We start from the raw sequence: 24,079 nt of genomic DNA on the forward strand, positions 1-24,079 counted from the left end.
TTGTACTGGTTAGTTATAATATATATCTTGTTAATCATAAATACCACCATGCAGTTGCGTTTGGGCATGTGCTTGTGGCAGTGGCGGGCTGAGATGTGTGGTTACATTGTGATCTGGTCTTGTGATGAATATGCTCTGGTTATTGAGATACTGAAGTTGTTTGGAATGTGAAAGTGAATAAGATGGTTCTAGGAAGTTGTTTGGAATGTGAAAGTGAATAAGATGGTTCTAGGAAGTTGGATTGAAATTGTGAAAGGTGATTTAGATGGTTTGGAATTGTAAAATCAGAACATATGCATTGTTCTGAGGCTTGGACATTTTGGAATAAAATGGAGTCTTGTGTCTTCTGCTATGTGATTGTGGTGTAGCAGAGAGTGCCATGTGTTTGGACCTGCAAATCTAAAATGGCTGCTGCCGGGTATTTTCCCCTCCCCCTTTCAACCATGTGGTGCAGTCTTTGGAATCATGGGAGCTTTAATAAAATGGAGTCTAGCTTCTGTCCCATGCGGTATTGTAGGGTTGTGTATATAGGGACTGCCAGTATGGGTAAGGTCAAGTATTTTCTCCACAAAGATTCTCAGCATTGAATAACTGCGCAGCGATTGTTCCTCACATGTGTAAGCTTCGCTGCAATCATATTGTCTGTATTGTTATGGTGAGCCATTTCTCTCTCTCTCTCTCTCTCTCTTCTCCTCTTTCTCTTATTTTCCCTTAAATAGTAATTGTATTGTATTTCCTGTGTAGTTATCTGGTTAGGTAGTCTATGTTATATTGTAGTGTATGATTTGTATTTGTATTAATTCTTTTTGCAAGTATATCATTCATAATATATATATTAGGCGTTGGACCCTGAGCACGGTATCTGTGTATTTCTTATAGTGTTAAGTATTCTCAGAGCGTCGGTGACGCTAGAACAGCTTTAAAGGTAATAAGGTTATACTGTGTTGCATTTACACTCTATCATTACACTAAGGTTTTACTGCACAATACACTGTTTATGGTTTAGATACAAAGGTTTAACATTGTGAGCGTCAGCGCCGCTGGTGATCTCCTCGTGGTCCCGAGCGTCCGCTACGCTATAGCGAATCATTAAGTTAGTCAGCAGCCAATAGCGTGCCTGCCCGTGATCTCTTGGCCGTGAGCGAACGTGACGCTTGAGCGTCTCGACTACGGCTAAGCGATTGTTACGCAACATGCGTACCCTTACGGTACTTCATACGTAAATAGCGTACAGTGTTCTTAGACCTCATAAAGGGTATTATATAAGATAAATATTTAGCTTTATCAATTGCGGGCTCGTCCTGTCCTTCACACATCTGCACTAGGTAATTTCAGCAGACATTATCCAGCAGCAAAGGGCGGGAGATCATATTCCTCGTAGTGGTGTTTGGATAAGCGTCTGCTTCTCTTAGTAAAGGGTGCTGAAGGAATCCGGGAACCGGAGGTAAGAACAACACGCTAGTCTCTTTTAAAACTGTTTATTTTTCTGTCTTGCGTACACACGCACGCACACATATATATCTGCATTTCTTTTTTTCATTTGTGTATTTTCGTATATCACTCTCCTGTTTGCCAGTTTTATAGTTGATAAACGTGCTAAGAGAGATTTGCTGCTATTTTATAGTTTAAGAGTAAAAAGGTAATATAGTTAAAGTATAGACAAACACAGCTGTGCCTGAGAGACAAGGCGAAGTCAGTGTGGTGCGCGGTAGATGATAAAGGATCATCTACATTGATAAACGTATAAATTGTGTTACGGTGGATCTTTGCTTTGCGTACACGTGTCTCTAACAAAGGACTGAGACTTGCGTACGCAACCCAAGGGCCGACGCACGCAGCGTATATTACGCAACGGAGCGTACGGGTACGCCCACGTAACTCAAATCACAAGTGTTAATTTTTTTTCAACGCGATAAATAGCGCAACGCGGTAAATAACGCAAGGCGATAAATCGCGCAAATCTATTTTAACATTCGAAATTTAAATTAATAGATCCTTCTCCTAATTTGTAACACATCTGGTCTAAAGAGAAATTTCTGCGCAGAAATAGAAATAGAAACAAAAGTGTATATGTGGTGAGTGAGTGTTTGTTTTTACAATTTTTGAGGTTGAACCACAAGAAAAGTCGAGTTCTCGTGAGGTACATGCGTGTAAGTGACGTACATGGTGGCTAGGGAGGCATCCCTGGTTAAAACATACAATTTGAGCATTAGAGTGTAGCAGACCAGGAGGTCATACTGTAACAGACCAGGAGGTCATAGCAGACCAGCAGGTTCAGGTACAGCAGACAAGGAAGTCCGCTATACAGTCCACAGGCACAACACCTAAAAGGGTTGGTGCAACACCCATATAGGCCATACAAGCTCTGGCTGAAGGAATTCGCAGCCGTAATTTTCGATTCCGTTGGTCACTCAGTACATAAGATTAGTTGCTTATGTGCTGAACGATTGTACCGCACGTAATTGTGTGCATTAGTAAACCTGACCGGTACTATTTGTGTACGAAGGTCATAAACGCTATTTGTACATTCTAACGTGATTTGTGTAATTTTTTTATTTTAAGGGAAGTTCGCTGGTCACTCAGGAACTATCCAACAACCGATACTTGCTGGGGAACGCGCCCCAGTAAATAAAGGTTCACAGGGGCCCTAGGTTGGGTACAACAGCTCTGGATACAGTGATTGTGTTACTGGCCAACGTGGGCGAGAAGTGAGTGGAGTACTCGGTAAACTTCACCGCCAGCCTGCCCCGGGCATCTTGGTTTTTGTAAGGGTTCGCTGAAGAAAAGCAACACCTGCAAGTTATGGGGGCCAGTTGTTCAGGTAGGGGGCGATCAACCTCGGTTCGGGTTGATTTAGTAAACCGACCAATCGGGTCGGCCAGGTATGTAATGTGTGAAAAATACGGTTCACACATAGAGGTTTTATGTGATGAATGGGAAAGAATGACTGTACTGGACGGGGAGAAATTCCCAAGAATAGGTAGCTTTAGCCCAGAAGTGTTACTAAATCTAAAGAGAAGGATAGGTCTTATTGAACCAGCAAAGAGACGGATCAAACATTATGATTGTTTAAAGTTATGGCAACAGGAAAGTGAAATGCAAAAAGAGCTAACTGACATACCTGACTCTCATCTTGGGAGGAGAGATGTGGCAATGGAGAGGATTATGGTTGCGGAGAAAGGCACAATGTTGAACAATAAAAACGCACTTAGCAACTGTAGTATAGATGATAAGAATAAGTGTAATAAACATAACAATGATAATTGTAATGCTGTTAAATGTACAACTATTAACCCGTGCAAGTTGCACCCCATGTCAAAACTTCTTCTGAGTCTAAGGAGTGAGGAAACTGTAATTTCAATGGATTTGATTTATGACCCAACTGTAGAAACAATGATGTGATGAAAATGCGATTATACGGTCCGTTTCTTTCACCTGTTTTTCCGTTTTCCTCCAAGGTAAAAAGACCCACTTGGACGAGGAATTTGATGAGCCGATATACAGACAACAGATGGATTAAAGAAGAAGTTTTGACAACCTTATACACAGATTTTTGATGAACAATGCCATAGATCCCCAGTTTCCCTAGAAATTTTAAAATTACGCCAGCCCAACACTTTTGTAAATCTATGGACATTGACATAAGCTTTTGCTCGCACCTTATGGGCAAAAGCACAAAGAAGACTGCAACCAACAGACACCGAACAAGACTTCAACCGACAAATGTACATTAACCTGACATAGAATACCACTGCATTTACCATAAGTATTCTTTATCTTCATTTCTACAACCCTCAGGTAGTGACACACATAGTCGATAGGGAATACAGGCACAGATATCAGCAATCACATATTCCCCCATTCATGTATCATCAACTAAAATGTGCTCCCCCATTTTGTTGCAACCAAAAGCCGAAACGAGCTCGGTAAAGTTTGACAGCCCATCCACAGACCCTTAGTACGGGATAAGAAGGAATTCAAATGTATACTTCGCAATACCTCGAAGCTTGATTTAAAACACGTACGGCACGATGATACATGACCCCCCAAACATGGATTCATACATACATACTTCTGCTATCTCACTAGGTCATACCTTTTTCCCACCTTCTTCTCTCCTCCCTTACCCAATCATAGAAATGTATTTACATATGACATATATTTTTCTCTTTTTGAAATGTTTTAGGAAGTGGCAGTTATTGGTGACTGCCAAAGGGTGGACTGTCAAAGTCAAAAATATTACATAGAGAGAACATACAAACCACACACACATTTAAGTCGCTATACTTGCAAATATGCGCAGCGAGCACAGCAATATATGGAAACACACGCATTTGCTCGGACATGGCACGGAGATGGATTCATCGCTTGTTTCATACAGTACATGGTTATAATAATGTCAAGCACCAGACATCATGGAGATTTAGAATTGGCTGATGAATTGATGTCATGAATATGTATTAACTGAACAGAACCAGATGCGCCCATCATGTTTGGTATTGAAGCAAGCAGAATGATGTGTGGGTTAGTTTGATGCTGGTTGTGAAGTTGTGGGACATTGCAGCGGATAGATATGATTATATGTATAAAAGCTAAGATCACTTTGTTGAGAACAATGGATGATCAAGCCAACCTTTTACTAAGATTTTCAGGGCTGAACCTGATTAACATATACAAAGGAGAGAGAGAGACCCCTCCCCTAGGAACAGACACACAGGAGGATAGTTCCTGTCTGGGGGGGTTGGGGGTCAGTTTTTGCTGGTGGCCTCAGAGAACAGATGTAATGAAGCTACACTCAGAACAAAGCTCCCAGAAGCATGGCTGGATCATCACCAGGCACCAAAGGCTAAGTATTGAATTCACATGGCTAGATAAGGAAATATAGACAGATTGCTTTCTGGTTTAAATAGGATATTGTAACTTGGTTGTGTGATTGTTGGGTGTTTGTGTGATAGATCTGGGAATCTGTGATGGTAGCTGGGACATTAGACAACCTGTAGCATAGCATTTGTGGTATTTGTTTGCCTATGGTGATTTAAAATAGATTGTACTGGTTAGTTATAATATATATCTTGTTAATCATAAATACCACCATGCAGTTGCGTTTGGGCATGTGCTTGTGGCAGTGGCGGGCTGAGATGTGTGGTTACATTGTGATCTGGTCTTGTGATGAATATGCTCTGGTTATTGAGATACTGAAGTTGTTTGGAATGTGAAAGTGAATAAGATGGTTCTAGGAAGTTGTTTGGAATGTGAAAGTGAATAAGATGGTTCTAGGAAGTTGGATTGAAATTGTGAAAGGTGATTTAGATGGTTTGGAATTGTAAAATCAGAACATATGCATTGTTCTGAGGCTTGGACATTTTGGAATAAAATGGAGTCTTGTGTCTTCTGCTATGTGATTGTGGTGTAGCAGAGAGTGCCATGTGTTTGGACCTGCAAATCTAAAATGGCTGCTGCCGGGTATTTTCCCCTCCCCCTTTCAACCATGTGGTGCAGTCTTTGGAATCATGGGAGCTTTAATAAAATGGAGTCTAGCTTCTGTCCCATGCGGTATTGTAGGGTTGTGTATATAGGGACTGCCAGTATGGGTAAGGTCAAGTATTTTCTCCACAAAGATTCTCAGCATTGAATAACTGCGCAGCGATTGTTCCTCACATGTGTAAGCTTCGCTGCAATCATATTGTCTGTATTGTTATGGTGAGCCATTTCTCTCTCTCTCTCTCTCTCTCTCTCTTCTCCTCTTTCTCTTATTTTCCCTTAAATAGTAATTGTATTGTATTTCCTGTGTAGTTATCTGGTTAGGTAGTCTATGTTATATTGTAGTGTATGATTTGTATTTGTATTAATTCTTTTTGCAAGTATATCATTCATAATATATATATTAGGCGTTGGACCCTGAGCACGGTATCTGTGTATTTCTTATAGTGTTAAGTATTCTCAGAGCGTCGGTGACGCTAGAACAGCTTTAAAGGTAATAAGGTTATACTGTGTTGCATTTACACTCTATCATTACACTAAGGTTTTACTGCACAATACACTGTTTATGGTTTAGATACAAAGGTTTAACATTGTGAGCGTCAGCGCCGCTGGTGATCTCCTCGTGGTCCCGAGCGTCCGCTACGCTATAGCGAATCATTAAGTTAGTCAGCAGCCAATAGCGTGCCTGCCCGTGATCTCTTGGCCGTGAGCGAACGTGACGCTTGAGCGTCTCGACTACGGCTAAGCGATTGTTACGCAACATGCGTACCCTTACGGTACTTCATACGTAAATAGCGTACAGTGTTCTTAGACCTCATAAAGGGTATTATATAAGATAAATATTTAGCTTTATCAACTATGACACTGACCCTATCCCTATAATACTGATCCTATACTATGACACTGACACTATCCCTATAATACTGACTCTATACTGACACTGACCCTATCCCTATAAAACTGATCCTATACTATGACACTGACCCTATCCCTATAATACTGACTCTATACTATGACACTGACACTATCCCTATAATACTGACTCTATACTATGACACTGACACTATCCCTATAATACTGACTCTATACTATGACACTGACCCTATCCCTATAATACTGACACTATGACACTGACCCTATCCTTATAATACTGACTCTAAACTATGACACTGACCCTATCCCTATAATACTGACACTATGACACTGACCCTATCCCTATAATACTGACTCTATACTATGACACTGACCCTATCCCTATAATACTGACACTATGACACTGACCCTATCCTTATAATACTGACTCTATACTATGACACTGACCCTATCCCTATAATACTGACACTATGACACTGACCCTATCCCTATAATACTGACTCTATACTATGACACTGACCCTATCCCTATAATACTGATCCTATACTATGACACTGACACTATCCCTATAATACTGACTCTATACTGACACTGACCCTATCCCTATAATACTGATCCTATACTATGACACTGACCCTATCCCTATAATACTGACTCTATACTATGACACTGACACTATCCCTATAATACTGACTCTATACTATGACACTGACACTATCCCTATAATACTGACACTATGACACTGACCCTATCCCTATAATACTGACTCTATACTATGACACTGACCCTATCCCTATAATACTGACACTATGACACTGACCCTATCCATATAATACTGATCCTATACTATGACACTGACCCTATCCCTATAATACTGACTCTATACTATGACACTGACCCTATCCCTATAATACTGACACTATGACACTAGCAGTGCTCCCCCTATGATAAATGTTAGACAACTAGGACTTGCAGGTCATTGGGCAATAACAAAGGGACTAATGCTGGTAACTTGCGGAGTTTAAACTCAGCACCCACTATGTTCTTTGTCTCCATTCAAGTCCTGCCCTGACCTCCGCGGCCAAGCCACACGCACACCAAAGGTTTATTTACCTTATATTTCAAACAGGCCACCACTGCTGTGCTGCTGCTGATGGGGCCGCCGTCACTGCCACTGCTGCCGTTGCTTCTGTGGTGCAAAGACAGCCTCCCCTGCTGCTGCAAACTGCTATGCGGCCACCGCTGCACATAACCCTACGGTGGCCGGCATTTGAGTAACAGGACATCGCCCGTCATGACGTCTCCTGAGCAGGCTCCTCCCCCGGCACTTCCGGACTGACGCATGCACAGTCCATACTTTCACTAGCTATTGAAAAACTGGGAGAACCCAGAAGATTTCCGGGGCAGCGGGAAGCTCATGTAAAAAAACGTGAGCCTCCTGCTGAATGCGGGAGGGTAGGCAAGTCTGCGTTGGGGACACCAGTCATCTTCTTTCCTATGCAGCCACCACTACCCAGAACCTTAATGAGCCACCACCAGCCCAGTCACCACACAGCTCCATGATTAAATGAATTACTTTACACCCTCACCTTGTTCCTCCATCTCACCCTCATCCTCACCAAGCTCCCAGATCCCACCCATCTCTCACACCCTAACCCTGCTCCCAGTTCTCACATCTCTCCTGGATCTCATCATACATTACTCACCCCTGCAGTGACCGGTCTTTAAATAACATGCCGCCCACATCATGATGTCATCCATGCAGGCCCGCCCCTGGCTAGACTCGCCCGAAAATGCAATCTGCACATGCGCGATCAGGAATGCCGGGGGCGTGGCCTGCACAGACGACTCATGTGGGTGGCATATTATTTAAATGAGCCACAGTGGGCGGGGTTGTAGGGAGCGGATCCCAGCATTTAAATAAAAAGGACATTCAGATAATAACGTCGCTGTGCAGGCTCTGCCCCCTGCCGTCCGTGACTCACGCATGCGCGATCCGCATTTTCTGCGGACAGCGCAGGAAAAGCCGGCGGACCCGGTGGTTTAGCGGGGCAGCGGGAGGGTAGTTTAAAAAAACTTGAGCCTCCCGCGTAATCCGGGAGGGTAGGCAACCCTGCATTATACACATCCCCCTCCCCCATATTACACCCAGCACATTACATTATACACCCCCCCATATTACACCCAGCACATTACATTATACATACCCCCCCATATTACACCCAGCACATTACATTATACATACCCCCCCATACTACACCCAGCACATTACATTATACATACCCCCTCCACATATTACAGCCAGCACATTACATTATACACACACACCCCTCCCCCATATTACACCCAGCACATTACATTATACACACACACCCCTCCCCCATATTACACCCAGCACATTACATTATACACACACACCCCTCCCCCATATTACACCCTGTACTAGATTACACACTGCAAACACAGCCCCCCACCCCCACCCCCATATTACACCAAGCACATTACATTATACACACACACCCCTCCCCCATATTACACCCAGCACATTACATTATACACACACCCCCTCCCCCATATTACACCCAGCACATTACATTATACACACACACCCCTCCCCCATATTACACCCAGCACATTACATTATACACACACCCCTCCCCCATATTACACCCAGCACATTACATTATACACACACACACCCCTCCCCCATATTAAACCCTGTACTAGATTACACACTGCAAACACAGCCCCCCACCCCCACCCCCACATTACACCCAGTGCCACATTACAGGACACACAGCCCCCATTCAGGGCCGGTTCCAGGGCTTCTGGCGCCCCGGGCGGCATTGGGGGGCGTGGCTTCATACAGGGGGCGTTGTCATTTACGCCCCCTGTACAGACTGGAATGATGCGCGGTGCGCGATGACGTCATCGCGCACCGCACATCAAAGGTCCTTTCAACGAAGAGAAACTAGACGCGTAGCGTCTAGTTCCCTTCGTGGAGAGGACCTTGGCCGTGCGCGATGACGTCATCGCGCACCCCACAGTAAAGGACCTCTCCACGAAGGGAAACTAGACGCGTACGCGTCTAGTTTCCCTTCCCAGCGGCCAGCGGCAGCAGGGCGGCAGCAGGGCGACAGCGGGGGCCGGGGGGCACACACTGCAGCAGCGGATCTTGCCCTGGTGCGGCGCCCTCCGGATGGCGCCCTGCGCCCTCCGGAAGGCGGCGCCCCGGGCAAAAGTACTGCTTGCCCGTGGCAAGATCCGCTACTGCCCCCATTCCACACAGCACCCACCTGGCTATGTTGCTCCTTCCTGTAAGGACTGGGAGCCGGCCCCAGGAAAGTGTGGGTCTGTGGGAAGGCAGCACAGCGCAGGCACACCCTATCGAGTAGCAGGAGGAGGAAAGTTACTGCTACACGCTGCCATCTCAGTGTGGTGGGAGGGGCCAGCAACCAGGAAGCAAAGCTCTGCCTCTCTCTGTACACGACAGGGAAGAAACCACTGCACACAACCCTGCGGTGACCGGCTCTGAAGTTTCCTGTGCAGGCCCCGCCCCCCGATCTTCGGACTTGCGCATGCGCAGTACAGATCTTCAACTACGGACTGTCAAAATCCGGGAGGGCTGTCTAGGTATGCGGGGCAGCGGGAGGCTCATGTCAAAATCGGGAGCCTCCCGCATAGGCAAGCCTGTTTTAAGCACAGATCAGAAAGTGGGTGTGGCTTGAAAACACCATCATGATGTCGTTATGTCCCACCCCATCCAGGATAATCAATGCAGAACTTTTTTTTTTTAAAAGCTATGAAATTTGTGAGAGAGAATTAAAAGTTCTCTATCTCCAGCATCCTTGCACCCACGGACTCACTAATACTCTTGTTCGAAATGATGTTACCCCAGTGATCATGTGTACCAGACCACATCACTGCACTGCACAAATCATTGTGGAGTCCACAGATGGGGGAATATATTGCCCCATTCTGACTTCAATAAACTCAGGGCACTCCTATTTGAAAGAGGAACATCCCCACTTACAAATTATTTGATTTCTCAGTGGTTATTTTATCTGGAGATCTCTAGGTAATATCAACTTGTATTTTAGAAATACTACTAGACGTGGTAGATTTGGTGCATGAGCATGTGCTGGGATGGGGGCAGGGAGGGAGCAGCAGTTTCTTCTCTCTCCCTGCATGATGCGCTGCAATGGATGCCCAGCCATGCAGGGGTCAGCGGTAGTGGGCAGGTAACAGGGAAGAATGGGGGAGCATAGATCCGCCAGACAATGACATGCTATATAAAGTGCCATATCATCCAGAGATAAGGGTGTTCTAATTCTCATATCTTACACAACTTGGCATCAGTAAACACAGGGGTCCACTTATTTTTCAAAATGGCAAGCATACTGAGCAACCATATTATTCCTACACATTTTATGCATTTCACACACTGTTTTGGAAAGGTAAATTAATGCCAAAACAAAAACCACAAAGTATTTTTTGGGTTGGTTCGAAACAAAAAAACACATTTGCATTGAATTAATCTATTGCAATTTTAATAAAAAAAGCATTAAAACTAAGACTCTATGGGAATCTGACCTCTGAACCATCACACTCCAGCAATGGGAGTCCATTTATTTAACGGCTCACCGGCAATCCAAATGTTTTAATCACTTATAATTAGTATATATTGCTGTACTGTACCCTGGCAATTTACATACCATACGGCCTGCTCAATCGAAATTCTGCTGGCATTAAGCTACACACTGGCAGATTTTTTTTTTTTTGGTCTGCCTGACAATCGGACGATTTTTCAGGAAATTGTAGGCACCAATATCTGAGCTACACACTTAAAAGATTTTTTTTTTTTCAGTTACCAATTTTCTGCCCTGTCACACTTCATTTGCATATGTCCTCCCACAAGGAGGATGATGTAGTGACAGGAAAACAAAGGAAATATGGGCAGATTATTGAGAACGCACACACACTACTCAATGGGGGGAATTCAAATGTCTGAAAAGTCAGTTGGGTGTCTGTTTTTCCCTATTAGATAGGAAAAAACAGACACTCAACCGACTTTTCAAACATTTGAATTCCACCCAATATCTGGAGATTGTGGCAGAAATTTTTGGTCTGGGTCGATTGTAAAATCGATCGTCCGGGTGAGTGTGTAAGATTTTGCCGAATTATCGGCGAAACGCCGACACAATCATTCGTACAAACTATGCAATAAATCAGGCCAATGTCCCAATTACTGGCAAATCGGCCCAATAATTGTATAGTGTGTACCTAGCTTAACTGTATGGAGGTGGGTGATAATTTCCATCTTCTGGAGGTGTCCCTCCATTCAACACTTATGGGGTACGGTGTTTGAACTGCTCTATAAAGTTGAAAATATTGGAATACACCCCTCTCCCTCACTTGCATTTCTCCATGTCTATACCCCTGATCTGACTAAACCTGACTGTTAGGTACTGGCAACCAAAACTGCTAGCCCAGTTTTGGTAGAACCCTCTTCCGCCTTTCATATAGAAGGTTGTTCCTAAAACTCTGTTTCCATTTTTGATGGAGATACTAATGTTCCATATTCTACATCTGCCCCCTCGCCACTGATGAAACGGTTTAAAGGGTATGTATTTATCTTTACTGCGAAGGGGCAAAATTTATTGTTAAAAGGTTCCTCCTCGTCCTCCTGAATCTTTGTCATTATGTATCTTGTTCTTCAGTCTACAACACCCTTTTTAGTACAGGCGCTAGTCTCCACTCAATGTCACTTTCATATTTTAGTATAGTTTTGACAGATTTGTCTACACACAGAAACTTGAACTACTGTTGAAAGACCTTGTGCTGTTGTACCTGATAGCACGCTGGTTTAGGTAAACTCACAATTACAAACTCGTAATTTTGTATTTTTATTTTCATCTTTATATATATATTCAGTCAATATTCAAATGCATTAAATCTTATATCACACTTAAAAACCATACATAATATTGATTTGGCAGAAATTGTTAATTGTTTTTTTATAATCTATACCAATTCACACAATTTTTGGTACACGCATGCATGGTAATATTGCTGATCCACCTCCTAGGGCATAGTGATTATTAAGGACAAAAAAAAAACGATTGATTAAATAAAAAAGCACTTTTTAGCCATTTTGGGGTAGATTTTCTTTCCGTTGTGAAATGCGTTAGTTTTGCTTAATTCATGCTATTTCAAAGGATTTAAAACTCTCCTGAAATTAAAAAAATAGGATTTTGGTACCTACCGGTAAATCCTTTTCTCCTAGTCCGTAGAGGATACTGGGGACTCCAAAAGGACCATGGGGTATAGACGGATCCGCAGGAGCTTGGGCACACTATAAAGACTTAAACTGGGTGTGAACTGGCTCCTCCCTCTATGCCCCTCCTCCAGACCTCAGTTAGAAAACTGTGCCCAGGAGAGATGGACATTTCGAGGAAAGAATTTAATGTTATAACACAGTGAGTGTCAAACCAGCTCACACCTCAAACACACCGTAGAACGTGGCATTCAGTAGAATACCAGCCAACGGCATGCACAAACTACAGCCCCATGCTGAGAGAATATGTAACACTAACCGTGTGTCCACATAAGCAAAAATAAGACCCCGCATGCCATGGCATGAACAACGGTATCCACCGCCTGACAGAAAAAAACACACCACCAGGGTGTAACCACAAGCAACAACTGCAGACACAGTACGCACTGGGACGGGCGCCCAGCATCCTCTACGGACTAGGAGAAAAGGATTTACCGGTAGGTACCAAAATCCTATTTTCTCATACGTCCTAGAGGATGCTGGTGACTCCAAAAGGACCATGGGGATTATACCAAAGCTCCAAAACGGGCGGGAGAGTGCGAACGACTCTGCAGCGCCGAATGAGCAAACGAAAAATGTCCCCAACAAATCGGATATCAAACTTGTAGAGTATAGCAAAAGCGTTTGATCCCAAGAATCCGCTCGGCAAAATTGACGCGCCGAGACTCCCCGGGCATCTGCCCAAGATAAGCCCATCTTCCCAGAAGAATGGACCTCCACCTACCTCGGCGACGGCAATCCAGCCATAGAATTAACATGCCAAACCGCATCACAGAATCAGGGTGTAAGACTGCATAACGGAATCTCCCAAACTACGCTGGGAACATGCCAGACAAATAGAGCTTCTGTTACTCCACACTGAGCCAAATTGGCGAATTACATACTCAAATCCCCGGCTAGATCGAGGAAATTTGAAACAGTTAATGCCTACGTAACTACCAGCAACAAAATAGGCCGATTTCTGTTAAACCCAGAAACGACTCTAGGTAGAACTACCAACCTAGTACCCAATTCCTCTCTATCCACCTGAAAAATCAAGTAAGGATCTTGTGAGACAAAACACACCACTTCCGACCCCCGCCTTGCGGATGTTAAAGCCAATAGCATGACCACCTTCCGAGAGAGAAATTTTGTAAAGGAACTTATTAGGCTTGCCTCCCTACCGGCTTGTAAAGTATGGATAAGCACGACCTAGCTGAAAGACTTCCATAGGAGTCTTCGTGGATACACACCGAGACATATAAGCACTCCAACTACAGTGGTAACTCTTTGTCGTTAGTTCTTTCCTAGCCTGAAGAATTAAGGAAACTACTTCACCGGGAACACCCGTTCGGCTTAGGATATGGCATTCAATCGCTTCGCCATCAGACGCAGCCGCGGTGAGTCATGCTACACGCCCTGATCTTGTTGTAACATTATCTCACGTAGAGGAAGAGGGCCGTAATCTTCTATGAGTAAATCATGAAAAACTGGATAGCCAACCCTCGTTGGCTAGCCCGGATTCAAGAGGAACACCGGAACGTTCTAACAACTTCCGCTCCCCACCGCGAGAAAAGTGAAAGCTGAGAGGCCACATAGACCGACTAAAGACACCCACGGTGTCACGAGGAAGTCCACTACTATATCTTGAGTGTCCCTTGACCTGGAATAATCTCCTTGAGGCCTCTCATTGAGGCGAGATGCCAAAATGTCCAATTGCGACACTCCTCAAAGACCTGTCATGTCTGGTAAAGCTTCTCGATGATGACCGAATTTTCTCCAGCTGGATATCGCGTCAGCAGAGGAAATCTATTCCCCCGTCGTTTACCTCCGGAACGAAGACTGCTAATATAGTGTTTTCCAGACCTCCCCTTCAACTGCAACCTGTGCAACTTCTGCCAATGCCGGTTGCTCCATGTTCCGCCATAGCGGCCTACCTACGCCACTGCTGACAAGTCGTCCGGCAGAACTAACACGGGCAGAACACGAAGAATACGTTCGTCGAAAATAGCTCTTAATTCCAGAAAGCTTACAGTAGACAAGTTTTTTAACTTGACTATATCCTTTGGAAATACGTCCCTTGTAAAAGACTGCTCCCCAGCATCGGATATCTGTATGCACGTACACCAGGCTCTAACCTGGATCCCTAACCTACATTCCTCTAGAAGGAGAGAACCGAACAGACACCACCGGAGCGATGTCCCGGCCGTTTGGATTATATTCCGGTGCATGCGCAGGTGAGACCCAGACCAGATTCCCAACTGGTCCCATAAACCACTCTGGTAATAGACCTGCTCACCGAAAAAGGCCCCTTAGGCCGCAGTCATCTGTTTTATAAAAAGAACATATTGATGAGGTGTCACCTCAAACCCAATCCAACTCTGGATCCTCAGACCTATTTCCACAGGAAAAACAGCGAACCATAACCGGTCCGCATCTAGTCTGAAACCCACTTTCGACGTCTGCGTCGTTGGGAACAACAGCCAATCCCTGTGTCTAAAAACAGTCAGAGAAAAACAAAGATTTGTACCTTAATACAGGAACAGCCAGAGACTGTCCTGAACCTGACGCACTTTTGTATGGTATCGCGTACTATCTTCCCTTCCAGATAGGAACGGCAAGGACTATTAGAAAAACAGTAAGGGGAGACAACCGGAACTCAGAATGTCCCCCTTTAGATTCTATGAATAACTCACAGGTCCTAGTCTATTCCTGGACTAACAGAAACTTATCAGACAAGTGGTCACCGGAGTGGGAACCCGCCAGATAGACTCCGCGACAAGTGGTGGATGTAGTGGAAACAGAAACGACATCCACTTCTGCGAACCTAACAAGACCGCAGACCACTTACCTTTTCACCTTTCACTGTCTGTACAGAAAAAGGAAAAGAAAAAAGAACAGTATCGAACCGGTTAAAAATGACTGCACCCCACAAAAGAATGCATCACCAACCGTTGTGAGGGAGGCTAACTCACGAAATTAGATTTACCAGAGGAATCCGCTGAGATTGACTGAACAGAGGCCACACCCAACAGCTGTACCTCCCTCCAGCATCTCCCTGAGACATCCTCCGCATCTTTCCGGTCACACCTCCTGCTGTCACGTGGCAGCCTGCTGTAATCTTATAAGGTAGAACAAACATAGGCAAGGCTACCCACTCTGGGTAGGGTAATACTGTCGGATGCCTACTGAATACAACACTTTCTCAAGTGCATACAGTGCAAATAAGGTCAAAATATAGAAATAAAATTTCACTTAGCTGCCTGTGTCTGATCCATTGCGACCGGGCTCTGCGTCGACCAGGAGTTGACTGTCATAATTTTCTCTCCGCGTTGTGAAGAGAATAATATTCGGACTCCTTGAGAGGATCGAAACCAACTCGTCACGGCCAATCTAGAGCTTAATCAACAGAGCGACCAGCACATGTTAAGAATACCATTATTTCAGCATTCAATGATAAACATCCTGCAACACACAATAAAACACATATATCCAACTCATGCATATATAAACTCATATCTACATATATAAACATATAGACATAACCTATATGCAAGTGGATTGTCCCGACCAGCCAGGTCCCTAGAGACAGTAATGTGTTGTGAATGTGTATGACCATGTACTGACATGCTCCCGATGTGGATCTACCTGGAACGTTATGGTCGACAGAAAACTTTAGTAAATGTCGACAGCAAGGGATAGTAATCGGGCAAAAAATAATAATAACTGGGAACCCCGAGAGGTCTGAGGGAAGCATACAAATACAATTTTGTTAAGACTCCCCCCACAAACACCTGAATATATAATAACTGCCTGACAATTTTTTACCCAGGAAACACTGTTGATGCCGACAGGGCATCCTCAAACCACTGTGACTTCTTGAATGTGTTAACTGTTTTAAGCACACCAAAACCAACTTGGTAATACTTAATTTTTCGAATCAAGTACCGCCGTGTGTCGGCGCAGCCACCAGATATCCCCACAACCGCTTGTAATTAAGCCCCCACACCCGTCGACACATGTCGACAACCAATAGTGGGTAAACTAACAGGGAAACCGTGAATGTATGTATTACAACAAGGATTATGCATGATATATGACAACCATATAGCAGTAAAAACACTGTTCCCCCCCTCCATCTTACAATACAGTAAGTTCTGGCGGGGATGTGAGGAAAATGGCGCTGACTCCGTTCTTAGGACTAAGCTCCGCCTCCTCCCAGCGCTTTCTCGCCCCTTAGTGAGATAAATATAGTCTGGGCCCTTATATAGTGTAAATCCACTATATATATATATATATATATATATATATATATATATACACACTCAAACACTGCCGTTCAGGGCGCCCCCCGTGCATCCTGGACCCAAGTAAACCGTTGGTGTGTGTGAGCACCGACGCGGCGCACGACCGCCCTTATGCCCGGCGGTATCACGTGTGGTGCCGGGGACCAATATATATGAATAAACAATGCAGCCCAGGGCGCCCCCCTCCCTCCCGGCGCCCTGCACCCATGGAGCTGGCGTCGGGGGAGAAATGGCGCGTAACGCGCTGGAACACGCTGGCGGGGTCCGGGGCACAGAGCCTCATCACCACCAGTTAACCTCACTCTGTCCTTAATATGCTGCCCAGGGCGCTCCACCCCCCCCCCCCCCCCCCCCCAGCGCCCTGCACCCGAGAGAGCCGGTGGCGGGGAGGAAATGGCGCGTAGTGTGCTACAACGTGCTGCCGGGGGTCCGGGACACGGAGCCTCGGCACCGCGAGACTGATCATGAACAGCCCATTAGATTCTAAAATGCTGCCCAGGGCACTACCCCCCCCCCTCCCCCCGTGAAAGCTGAAAGCTGGGTGCGGGGAGGAATGGCGCGCAGCGCGCTGTTATATGCTGGCGGGGGTAGGAGAGACAGTGCACCAGCACCAATCTGCTTTAATGCCAGCCTTAAAAGAAAACAGTAACCTGCTGCCCAGGGCGCTCCCCCCCCAGCGCCCTGCACCCTGTGAGTGCGTTGGTGTGTGGGAGCATGGAGTGTAGCACGATCTGTTACCTCCGTTACTGAAGTCTTCTGCAGTCACTGAAGTCTTCTGTTCTTCACATACTCACCCGGCTTCTTTCTTCTGGCTTCTGTGAGGGGTGTGACGGCGTGGCTCCGGGAACAAGCAGCTAGGCGCACCAAGTGATCGAACCCTCTGGAGCTAATGGTGTCCAGTAGCCGAGAAGCAGAGCCTTTAAACTAAGAAGAAGTAGGTCCTGCTTCTCTCCCCTCACTCCCACGCTGCAGGGAGCCTGTAGCCAGCAGGTCTGCCTGAAAATAAAAAACCTAACAAAGTCTTTCAGAGAAACTCAGGAGAGCTCCCCTAGTGTGTGACCCATCACTCCTGGGCACAAAGTCTAACTGAGGTCTGGAAGAGGGGCATAGAGGGAGGAGCCAGTTCACACCCAGTTTAAGTCTTTATAGTGTGCCCAAGCTCCTGCGGATCCGTCTATACCCCATGGTCCTTTTGGAGTCCCCAGCATCCTCTAGGACGTATGAGAAAAAATGAATAATTAGGGGCAGATTCAATTAGCCACGGGATTTACCGAGTGGCTGCAGTTCTGTTTCACACTAGCTGCTCGTACCCTGCATGGCAAGCCCCAAGGGTGCACTCAACAGGATTTTTTTTACTTACTGTTTAAATCCTTTTCTCGGATTCCATAAAGGCCACTGGAGACAATGGGGTATATCAGGTACAAGAGGAGTCTGGCCACTACATAAAGTCCTCACAGCACAGGCTCTCCTTCCCTTCTATACCCCACCCCCCCGCAGTCAGTTTACACTAAGTTTATGGGTAGAGTGAGGAGAAGGAGGCAGACACAAACACATGCACAGACATAATAGTGGATGCTATGCAAATAAGCCCCCTTAGAAGACATAATATACACAATGTTCTGAACAATAAAAGTCTGTTTAAACACAAAGTGAAAATGTGCAAAGTAAAGTTGGGAATGTAAAAGACACAAGTCACTGACTGGCTAGGAAATGAGGCAGTCTATGTAAAGTTTAGCCCCTGAACATGTGCCTAGATGAGGCTATGATATGCAGATATCAAACACATACAACAGACAAGAGGTCTAACTATACACAGGTCTAGAAAACGTATAGAGACTATACAACAGCTGCACAAGCTGTTTGTGAGGTACAGAGGAGGAAGAAAAATCTCCTGGCTGCCAGACTTACTGCAGGAATGCTTGCTGCTGGAGAAGATGGCCACTCAGTGTTAGTAGAGAGTCTGCTTCGTAGCCAATCTCTGTGGAGAAGTGTGCCAAGAGGGGGAAGAGCAACGGGAGAAATTCTTCCCTACAGTAGACCACCCAGGGGCATCACTTTATGAAAGTGCTCGCTGAGGACCAGGTGGCAGCACTACAAAGCTGCACAGCTGATGCCCCGCTTTGAGCCACCCAGGAGGTCCCCACCAACCAGGTTGAATGAGCCTACAGAGTCAGGTACAGGCTGACTGGCTGAAGTATAAGAATGGGGAATAAGTGCCTGATCCATTGGGCAATGGACTGCTTGAACATCAGTGCAACTCAAATCCTGGGTTCTGGAGACATGGATCCTAAGCACATGAACATCCAAGGAACACAAGGACGTGTCCGACTTATTCGACTCCTTGTCAAGCTAAGACAGTGTCCCGTTCTGCATATTAGGATGTTTTTAAAAAGGCTGCCTAAAACCTGATGGTCCAGTGAGGGCGTATTCCGGACCATCACTGACCCGTCTCCCCTCCTGGCAGCCTCAACTACCAAGGGGGGAATGGCACAGCAGGACACCTCTAACCTGAAAGCCGTGCTGTTCCTGTTTGTGACCAGCAGCTCTGGACTGGGGGAAAAGGCCCTTGTATAGGACAGTCTGCTGCATACCCTCAGGAGCCTACCGAGTCAAATCAACTGTCTCCAGCGACAGTGCTATGACTATTTCCATAGGTCTGAACCCCCGAAAGATAACGCATGTTAGATGCGGGCGTACGGAATCCTTGAAATCGGCAAGTAATTGAATAGCTCCAGGCGTTACACCCGGAGCTGCAGCCATGCAGTAAGTCCCATTGCTGATAAATCTGCCCCTTTCTGTGGTTAATGCATAATTGTGGATATTGATGTGGGAATAGGCTCAGTAGTGAATGAGTTAAAATCGAACTATTATCATCATTAATATGCAGTAAAGCAACATATAATACGGTTAAAACAGAAAATCATAAAATATTATGCTAGTGAAATCAGGATTAAAAATAGAAAAAATAGTTACTTCTGCATTAACTAATTAGAAAGATCCACTGTAATAAATGTCTCATACATGGAGTGCATGTTCTACTTGAAAGCAAAACCAAATTTTTTGTAAGTAAATATTAAATAAAGATGATATTGTTTAACTAGTTGGCTCCCATTCAGCAGTGCTACTGAAAGAAGCTGGGGTATGTGTATCCCTTATATACAAAGGACACAATAATTAAAGATGGAAGTCCACAGCACAGAAAGTGGGTGTCACGGCGTTCAAGATTTAGCAGTGAACAAGAAAACACGAGCACAACCCTTCACTGCAGGCAGCATTTAGCAGGAAGTGCCATAAGGTGTGGGAGCACAGACTTCTTGCTGTCCCTAGGATTCAAAATTCGAGAAATCACATAATCACAATAAAAGGTTACATTGACCTCTTTTATGGATAAAGGGGTACTTTACTGCCTTACTGTCACTAGAGAGGAGAATGTAAAAAACAAGAAGTTTGACACTGGTACTTCAATGACTAGAATAGAAGTTTTGAAAAGGTTATTGTGTTCTGGTAAGAGAACACTCAACCCCTATGCTAGGGTTTAACCATTGGGAACATTATTGTTATTTCAGCTTACTGATACACTGGAAAATGATAAAGACAAAAAAAAAAAAAAGACAAAAAAAAACTCCCTGGCAAGAACTATTTTCATGTGTTATCCAGTTTGCTTGTGATATAAAGATAGCATATTTATATATTGCATCACTAGTGTTTGCTTGTTATTGACTTCTATTGAAGTGCTACTGGCAGAGACCGTATTCCAGGACAGACAGCTGGGAAATAAATGGGTTTTGATGTCACATGCTATATAAAAGTAGTATGAGAAATACAAGGTTATACAAACTAGTGTTGAACTTACTTGATCTTCGTGAATGAGGCCATTGTGCAGGACCAGATAAAACTGAACCAAGACATCAGAGTTTGGTAAGACATCTTGACGTCTTGTCATCATCCCACATATGAGCTTGTACGCCTGCAGCTTGCCCTCCTTGTATTCATTCGGCAGGGTAGTGGCCTATTTAGAAAACAAATTTATTGCCTCACAAAACATATAAAATGAAGTGAAAGTATTAATAGAAAAGACATGGCACTATTAAAAATCATGATTATCATCATACATTTTAGCGTTCACGCTAGGCTTCATCGGAGCCCTGCTAAAACAGCCTCGCGCTGTCACTACGTGAAAAGATGCCGCGCACACGTGCATGGCATCTATTCCCAGGGAAGAGAGCGCTTGGGGGAAGCCCAGCACCTACGCACACTCTCATCCCTAATGGCGACAGCTCGTGCACGCCCCATTGGTGATGAGGAGGGACAGGTCCGCTCCCAATTGTGATGCTGGCGGGCCACGCCCCTCCCCAGTCGACCAAGCCCTCATTCGGCATGCATGCACATAGTGTACCCGCAGCTCTTGCGCCCTGGCGGCCCAGAAACCTACAGTAAACACTACATTTGTACTCTAAGACACAGCAAGCCGACTGCATGATTTTTACCAACCTAGAATGAGTCAAGACCATTGACAGCCAATACTACATCATTTGCTATTATATATCCTCATGGTTACTAAAATGGCTGCTGTATGATATGTCAACATTTAACATGTAGACAGTAATTAGAATGACAACATATTGTCCCTGGTGGCCCAACAGGGACTTAACGGCTCCTGACAGCTCCACCATGGTTTCCGGGTCCTAGTGATCATGTGACTGTCACTTCCGGGTCAGACTTGTGATATATCCTCATATCCCTAACCCATAACACTAGTATATAGTGCACCCGCATAACTTGTAAATGTTAGATGCAGCATCTTAGGTACATTATTGATTATATGTGCTACACCAATTACCAGCATGTGCAAATCTCTACTAGATGTCTCTGCTATATCCTTTTCACCGACATGTGCTTTCAATGACTATTATTTCTTTAATGATTACTTCCCACAAGCAGCATCATTTAAATTGACTGCACTGTTACAACCAGAAAAAATGGTTTACTACTGTATCTCATTTTGGGGAAAGGGTATTAATTTCCATCTGACCATTTAGCTACAGCAGACCTCCGGTTGAGGAAAGGGCATAACAACAGCTTTTGTCAGGTCCAGCAACAATCACACTGCATAAGACAGCTATCATCACCAGTGTATAACAATGTGAGAAGACCTATAGATTGCATGGGATAATTCCACAAATATAAAATGGAGCAAATGTTTGGGGGCAAATGGCTGATTGTCATTGCTCCCATACATTACCAGGTTTTCATTCTAACCAGACATCTTAAGGCGTGTATCCAGCTTTAGGGGTCTATTTACTAAGCCTTGGATGGAGATAAAGTCAACGGAGATAAAGTCCCAGCCAATCACCTCCTAACTGTCATGTCACAAGCTAAGTTTGAAAAATGTCAGTTAGGAGCTGATTGGCTGGAAAATTGAACACTGCTGTACAGCACAGATGGAGTATAGAGATGTCTTCATACACCTATCCTATTAGCACCATCTGAAGCAAGACGTCTGGCTGGTGCAATAGGTAGAGATTCCGGCGACCGAGTACTTTTCCCCCAATTTATGTCTTAAGTCACTAATAGTATACTAAATAATGAGCTTAGAACTGGAGTATCTATAATGGGCTCACACCGCACATCTTGCACCCATTTTTGTTCAACACTGCAGAAATCACTGGAAAAATTATGCGGCAGCCATTTTCCCAGTGTTCAACACATGCGCAGCCAGAAAATCATTGGGAAAATGGCCACAGCGCCATTTTCCCGTAGACCTGCGCATGTGCACTAGATTTTGGGGCAGCACTAGGGTTCCCTAGTAGAGTCAAGAGCGCTGCCGGCTAGAGAGGAGGGGGCCCAGAAGGAGTCCGCACACAGGCCTCCTCCTCTCTAAAGACATCCGTGGTGCTTAGGATCAATTGTCTGTGTCGCATAGGAACTGGAATAAAGTAGCAAATTAAGAAAGACGCTGCATGCTGCAAGTAACTTGTATAGGACCTCATGCTTCTGCCTTTCTCTCCAGATTACATACTTTTCCCTGAACTTTGCATCAGTCCTAATTACCTAATAGTGTACAGTAGCAGGTTAAAGGTGGGTACACACTAGAAAGATATATCTGCAGATCAATTGATCTGCAGATATATCTATGGACGGATCGGGCAGTGTGCTGTGCATACACACTGCCCGATCCGTCGGGGACTAACTTCATGAACTGGGCGGGCGTGTACACACGCCCGCCCAGTTCAGCTGTCAATCACCGCCGGCCGCCGCAGCATGTGTACGGGCGGTCGGCCGACCGCCGTACACACACAGCGACGCGCCAATATATCACTAGACATATTGGCCGTTGGCTGTGCTGCGGGGCCGACGCGGTACGTCTGTGAACGACGGAGTTCACAGACATATCGGCCGTACACACTGGCCGACGGACCCGCGATATATCGGCCGTTCAGGAGAACGGCCGATATATCGGCCAGTGTGTACGGGCCTTTAGATGCATTTTTTAAGAAAGTGACATAGGGCGGCTAAGTCACAAACTCCATGGTGCTCCAAATGGGGCTATGTGCTGCAATTTGAACATATATGGACACATCTGTACAAAAAATAAAGGTAAATGTGAAAGAATAAACTCAGTATCAAATGTAACAATTCCTCACCTTGAACAACCATGATGCAAACATTCTAAGCGGTGGAATCAAAATAGGTGGTGGAGGGGAAGATTGATTGTCCAGACTGATTGAAAGATTGTCTCTAATCTGCAGGTGGAAAACAGACAAAACAAGATTATTTGGTGGACAAAAAGCAGTTTATGTTCTTAAAAATAAAAATGACAACTATACATTTAGTAATCGTTTAAATCTAGTGATAAATATGCATAACAATTCTAAACATGTTTACTTATATAAATAAACCTCTCTCACTCTAGCGGCCATCTGCTGCGGCAACAAGCAGGCTACTCCAGACTAAGCTGGATACATACTATTATGTGTATTCAATGCTTGTCCGATCCTTTCCGAAGGAAAAGATCTGACAATGCAGTATTCAATTTGTGGCCAAATCTGACAGGATTTGGCCGTTCCTGACAATGCCAATCCGACTTTTTTTAAAGTCAGAT

General features: G+C 44.8%; 1 protein-coding gene across 3 annotated transcripts in view; it reads right to left on the reverse strand.

Annotated features, from left to right (window-relative positions):
• RALGAPA2 (Ral GTPase activating protein catalytic subunit alpha 2) overlaps positions 1-24,079 on the reverse strand; it is a 605,428-nt gene that overhangs the window by 342,837 nt on the left and 238,512 nt on the right. For all 3 annotated transcript variants that reach the window (XM_063918174.1, XM_063918175.1, XM_063918177.1), the window contains 2 exons: positions 23,622-23,720; positions 20,831-20,986 (listed from right to left, as the gene is read on the reverse strand). In XM_063918174.1, coding sequence (XP_063774244.1) covers positions 20,831-20,986; positions 23,622-23,720 — 255 coding nt within the window. The remainder of the gene's footprint in view (positions 1-20,830; positions 20,987-23,621; positions 23,721-24,079) is intronic.

The sequence above is a fragment of the Pseudophryne corroboree genome, chromosome 4, assembly GCF_028390025.1.
Source record: "Pseudophryne corroboree isolate aPseCor3 chromosome 4, aPseCor3.hap2, whole genome shotgun sequence".
NCBI lineage: Eukaryota > Metazoa > Chordata > Amphibia > Anura > Myobatrachidae > Pseudophryne > Pseudophryne corroboree.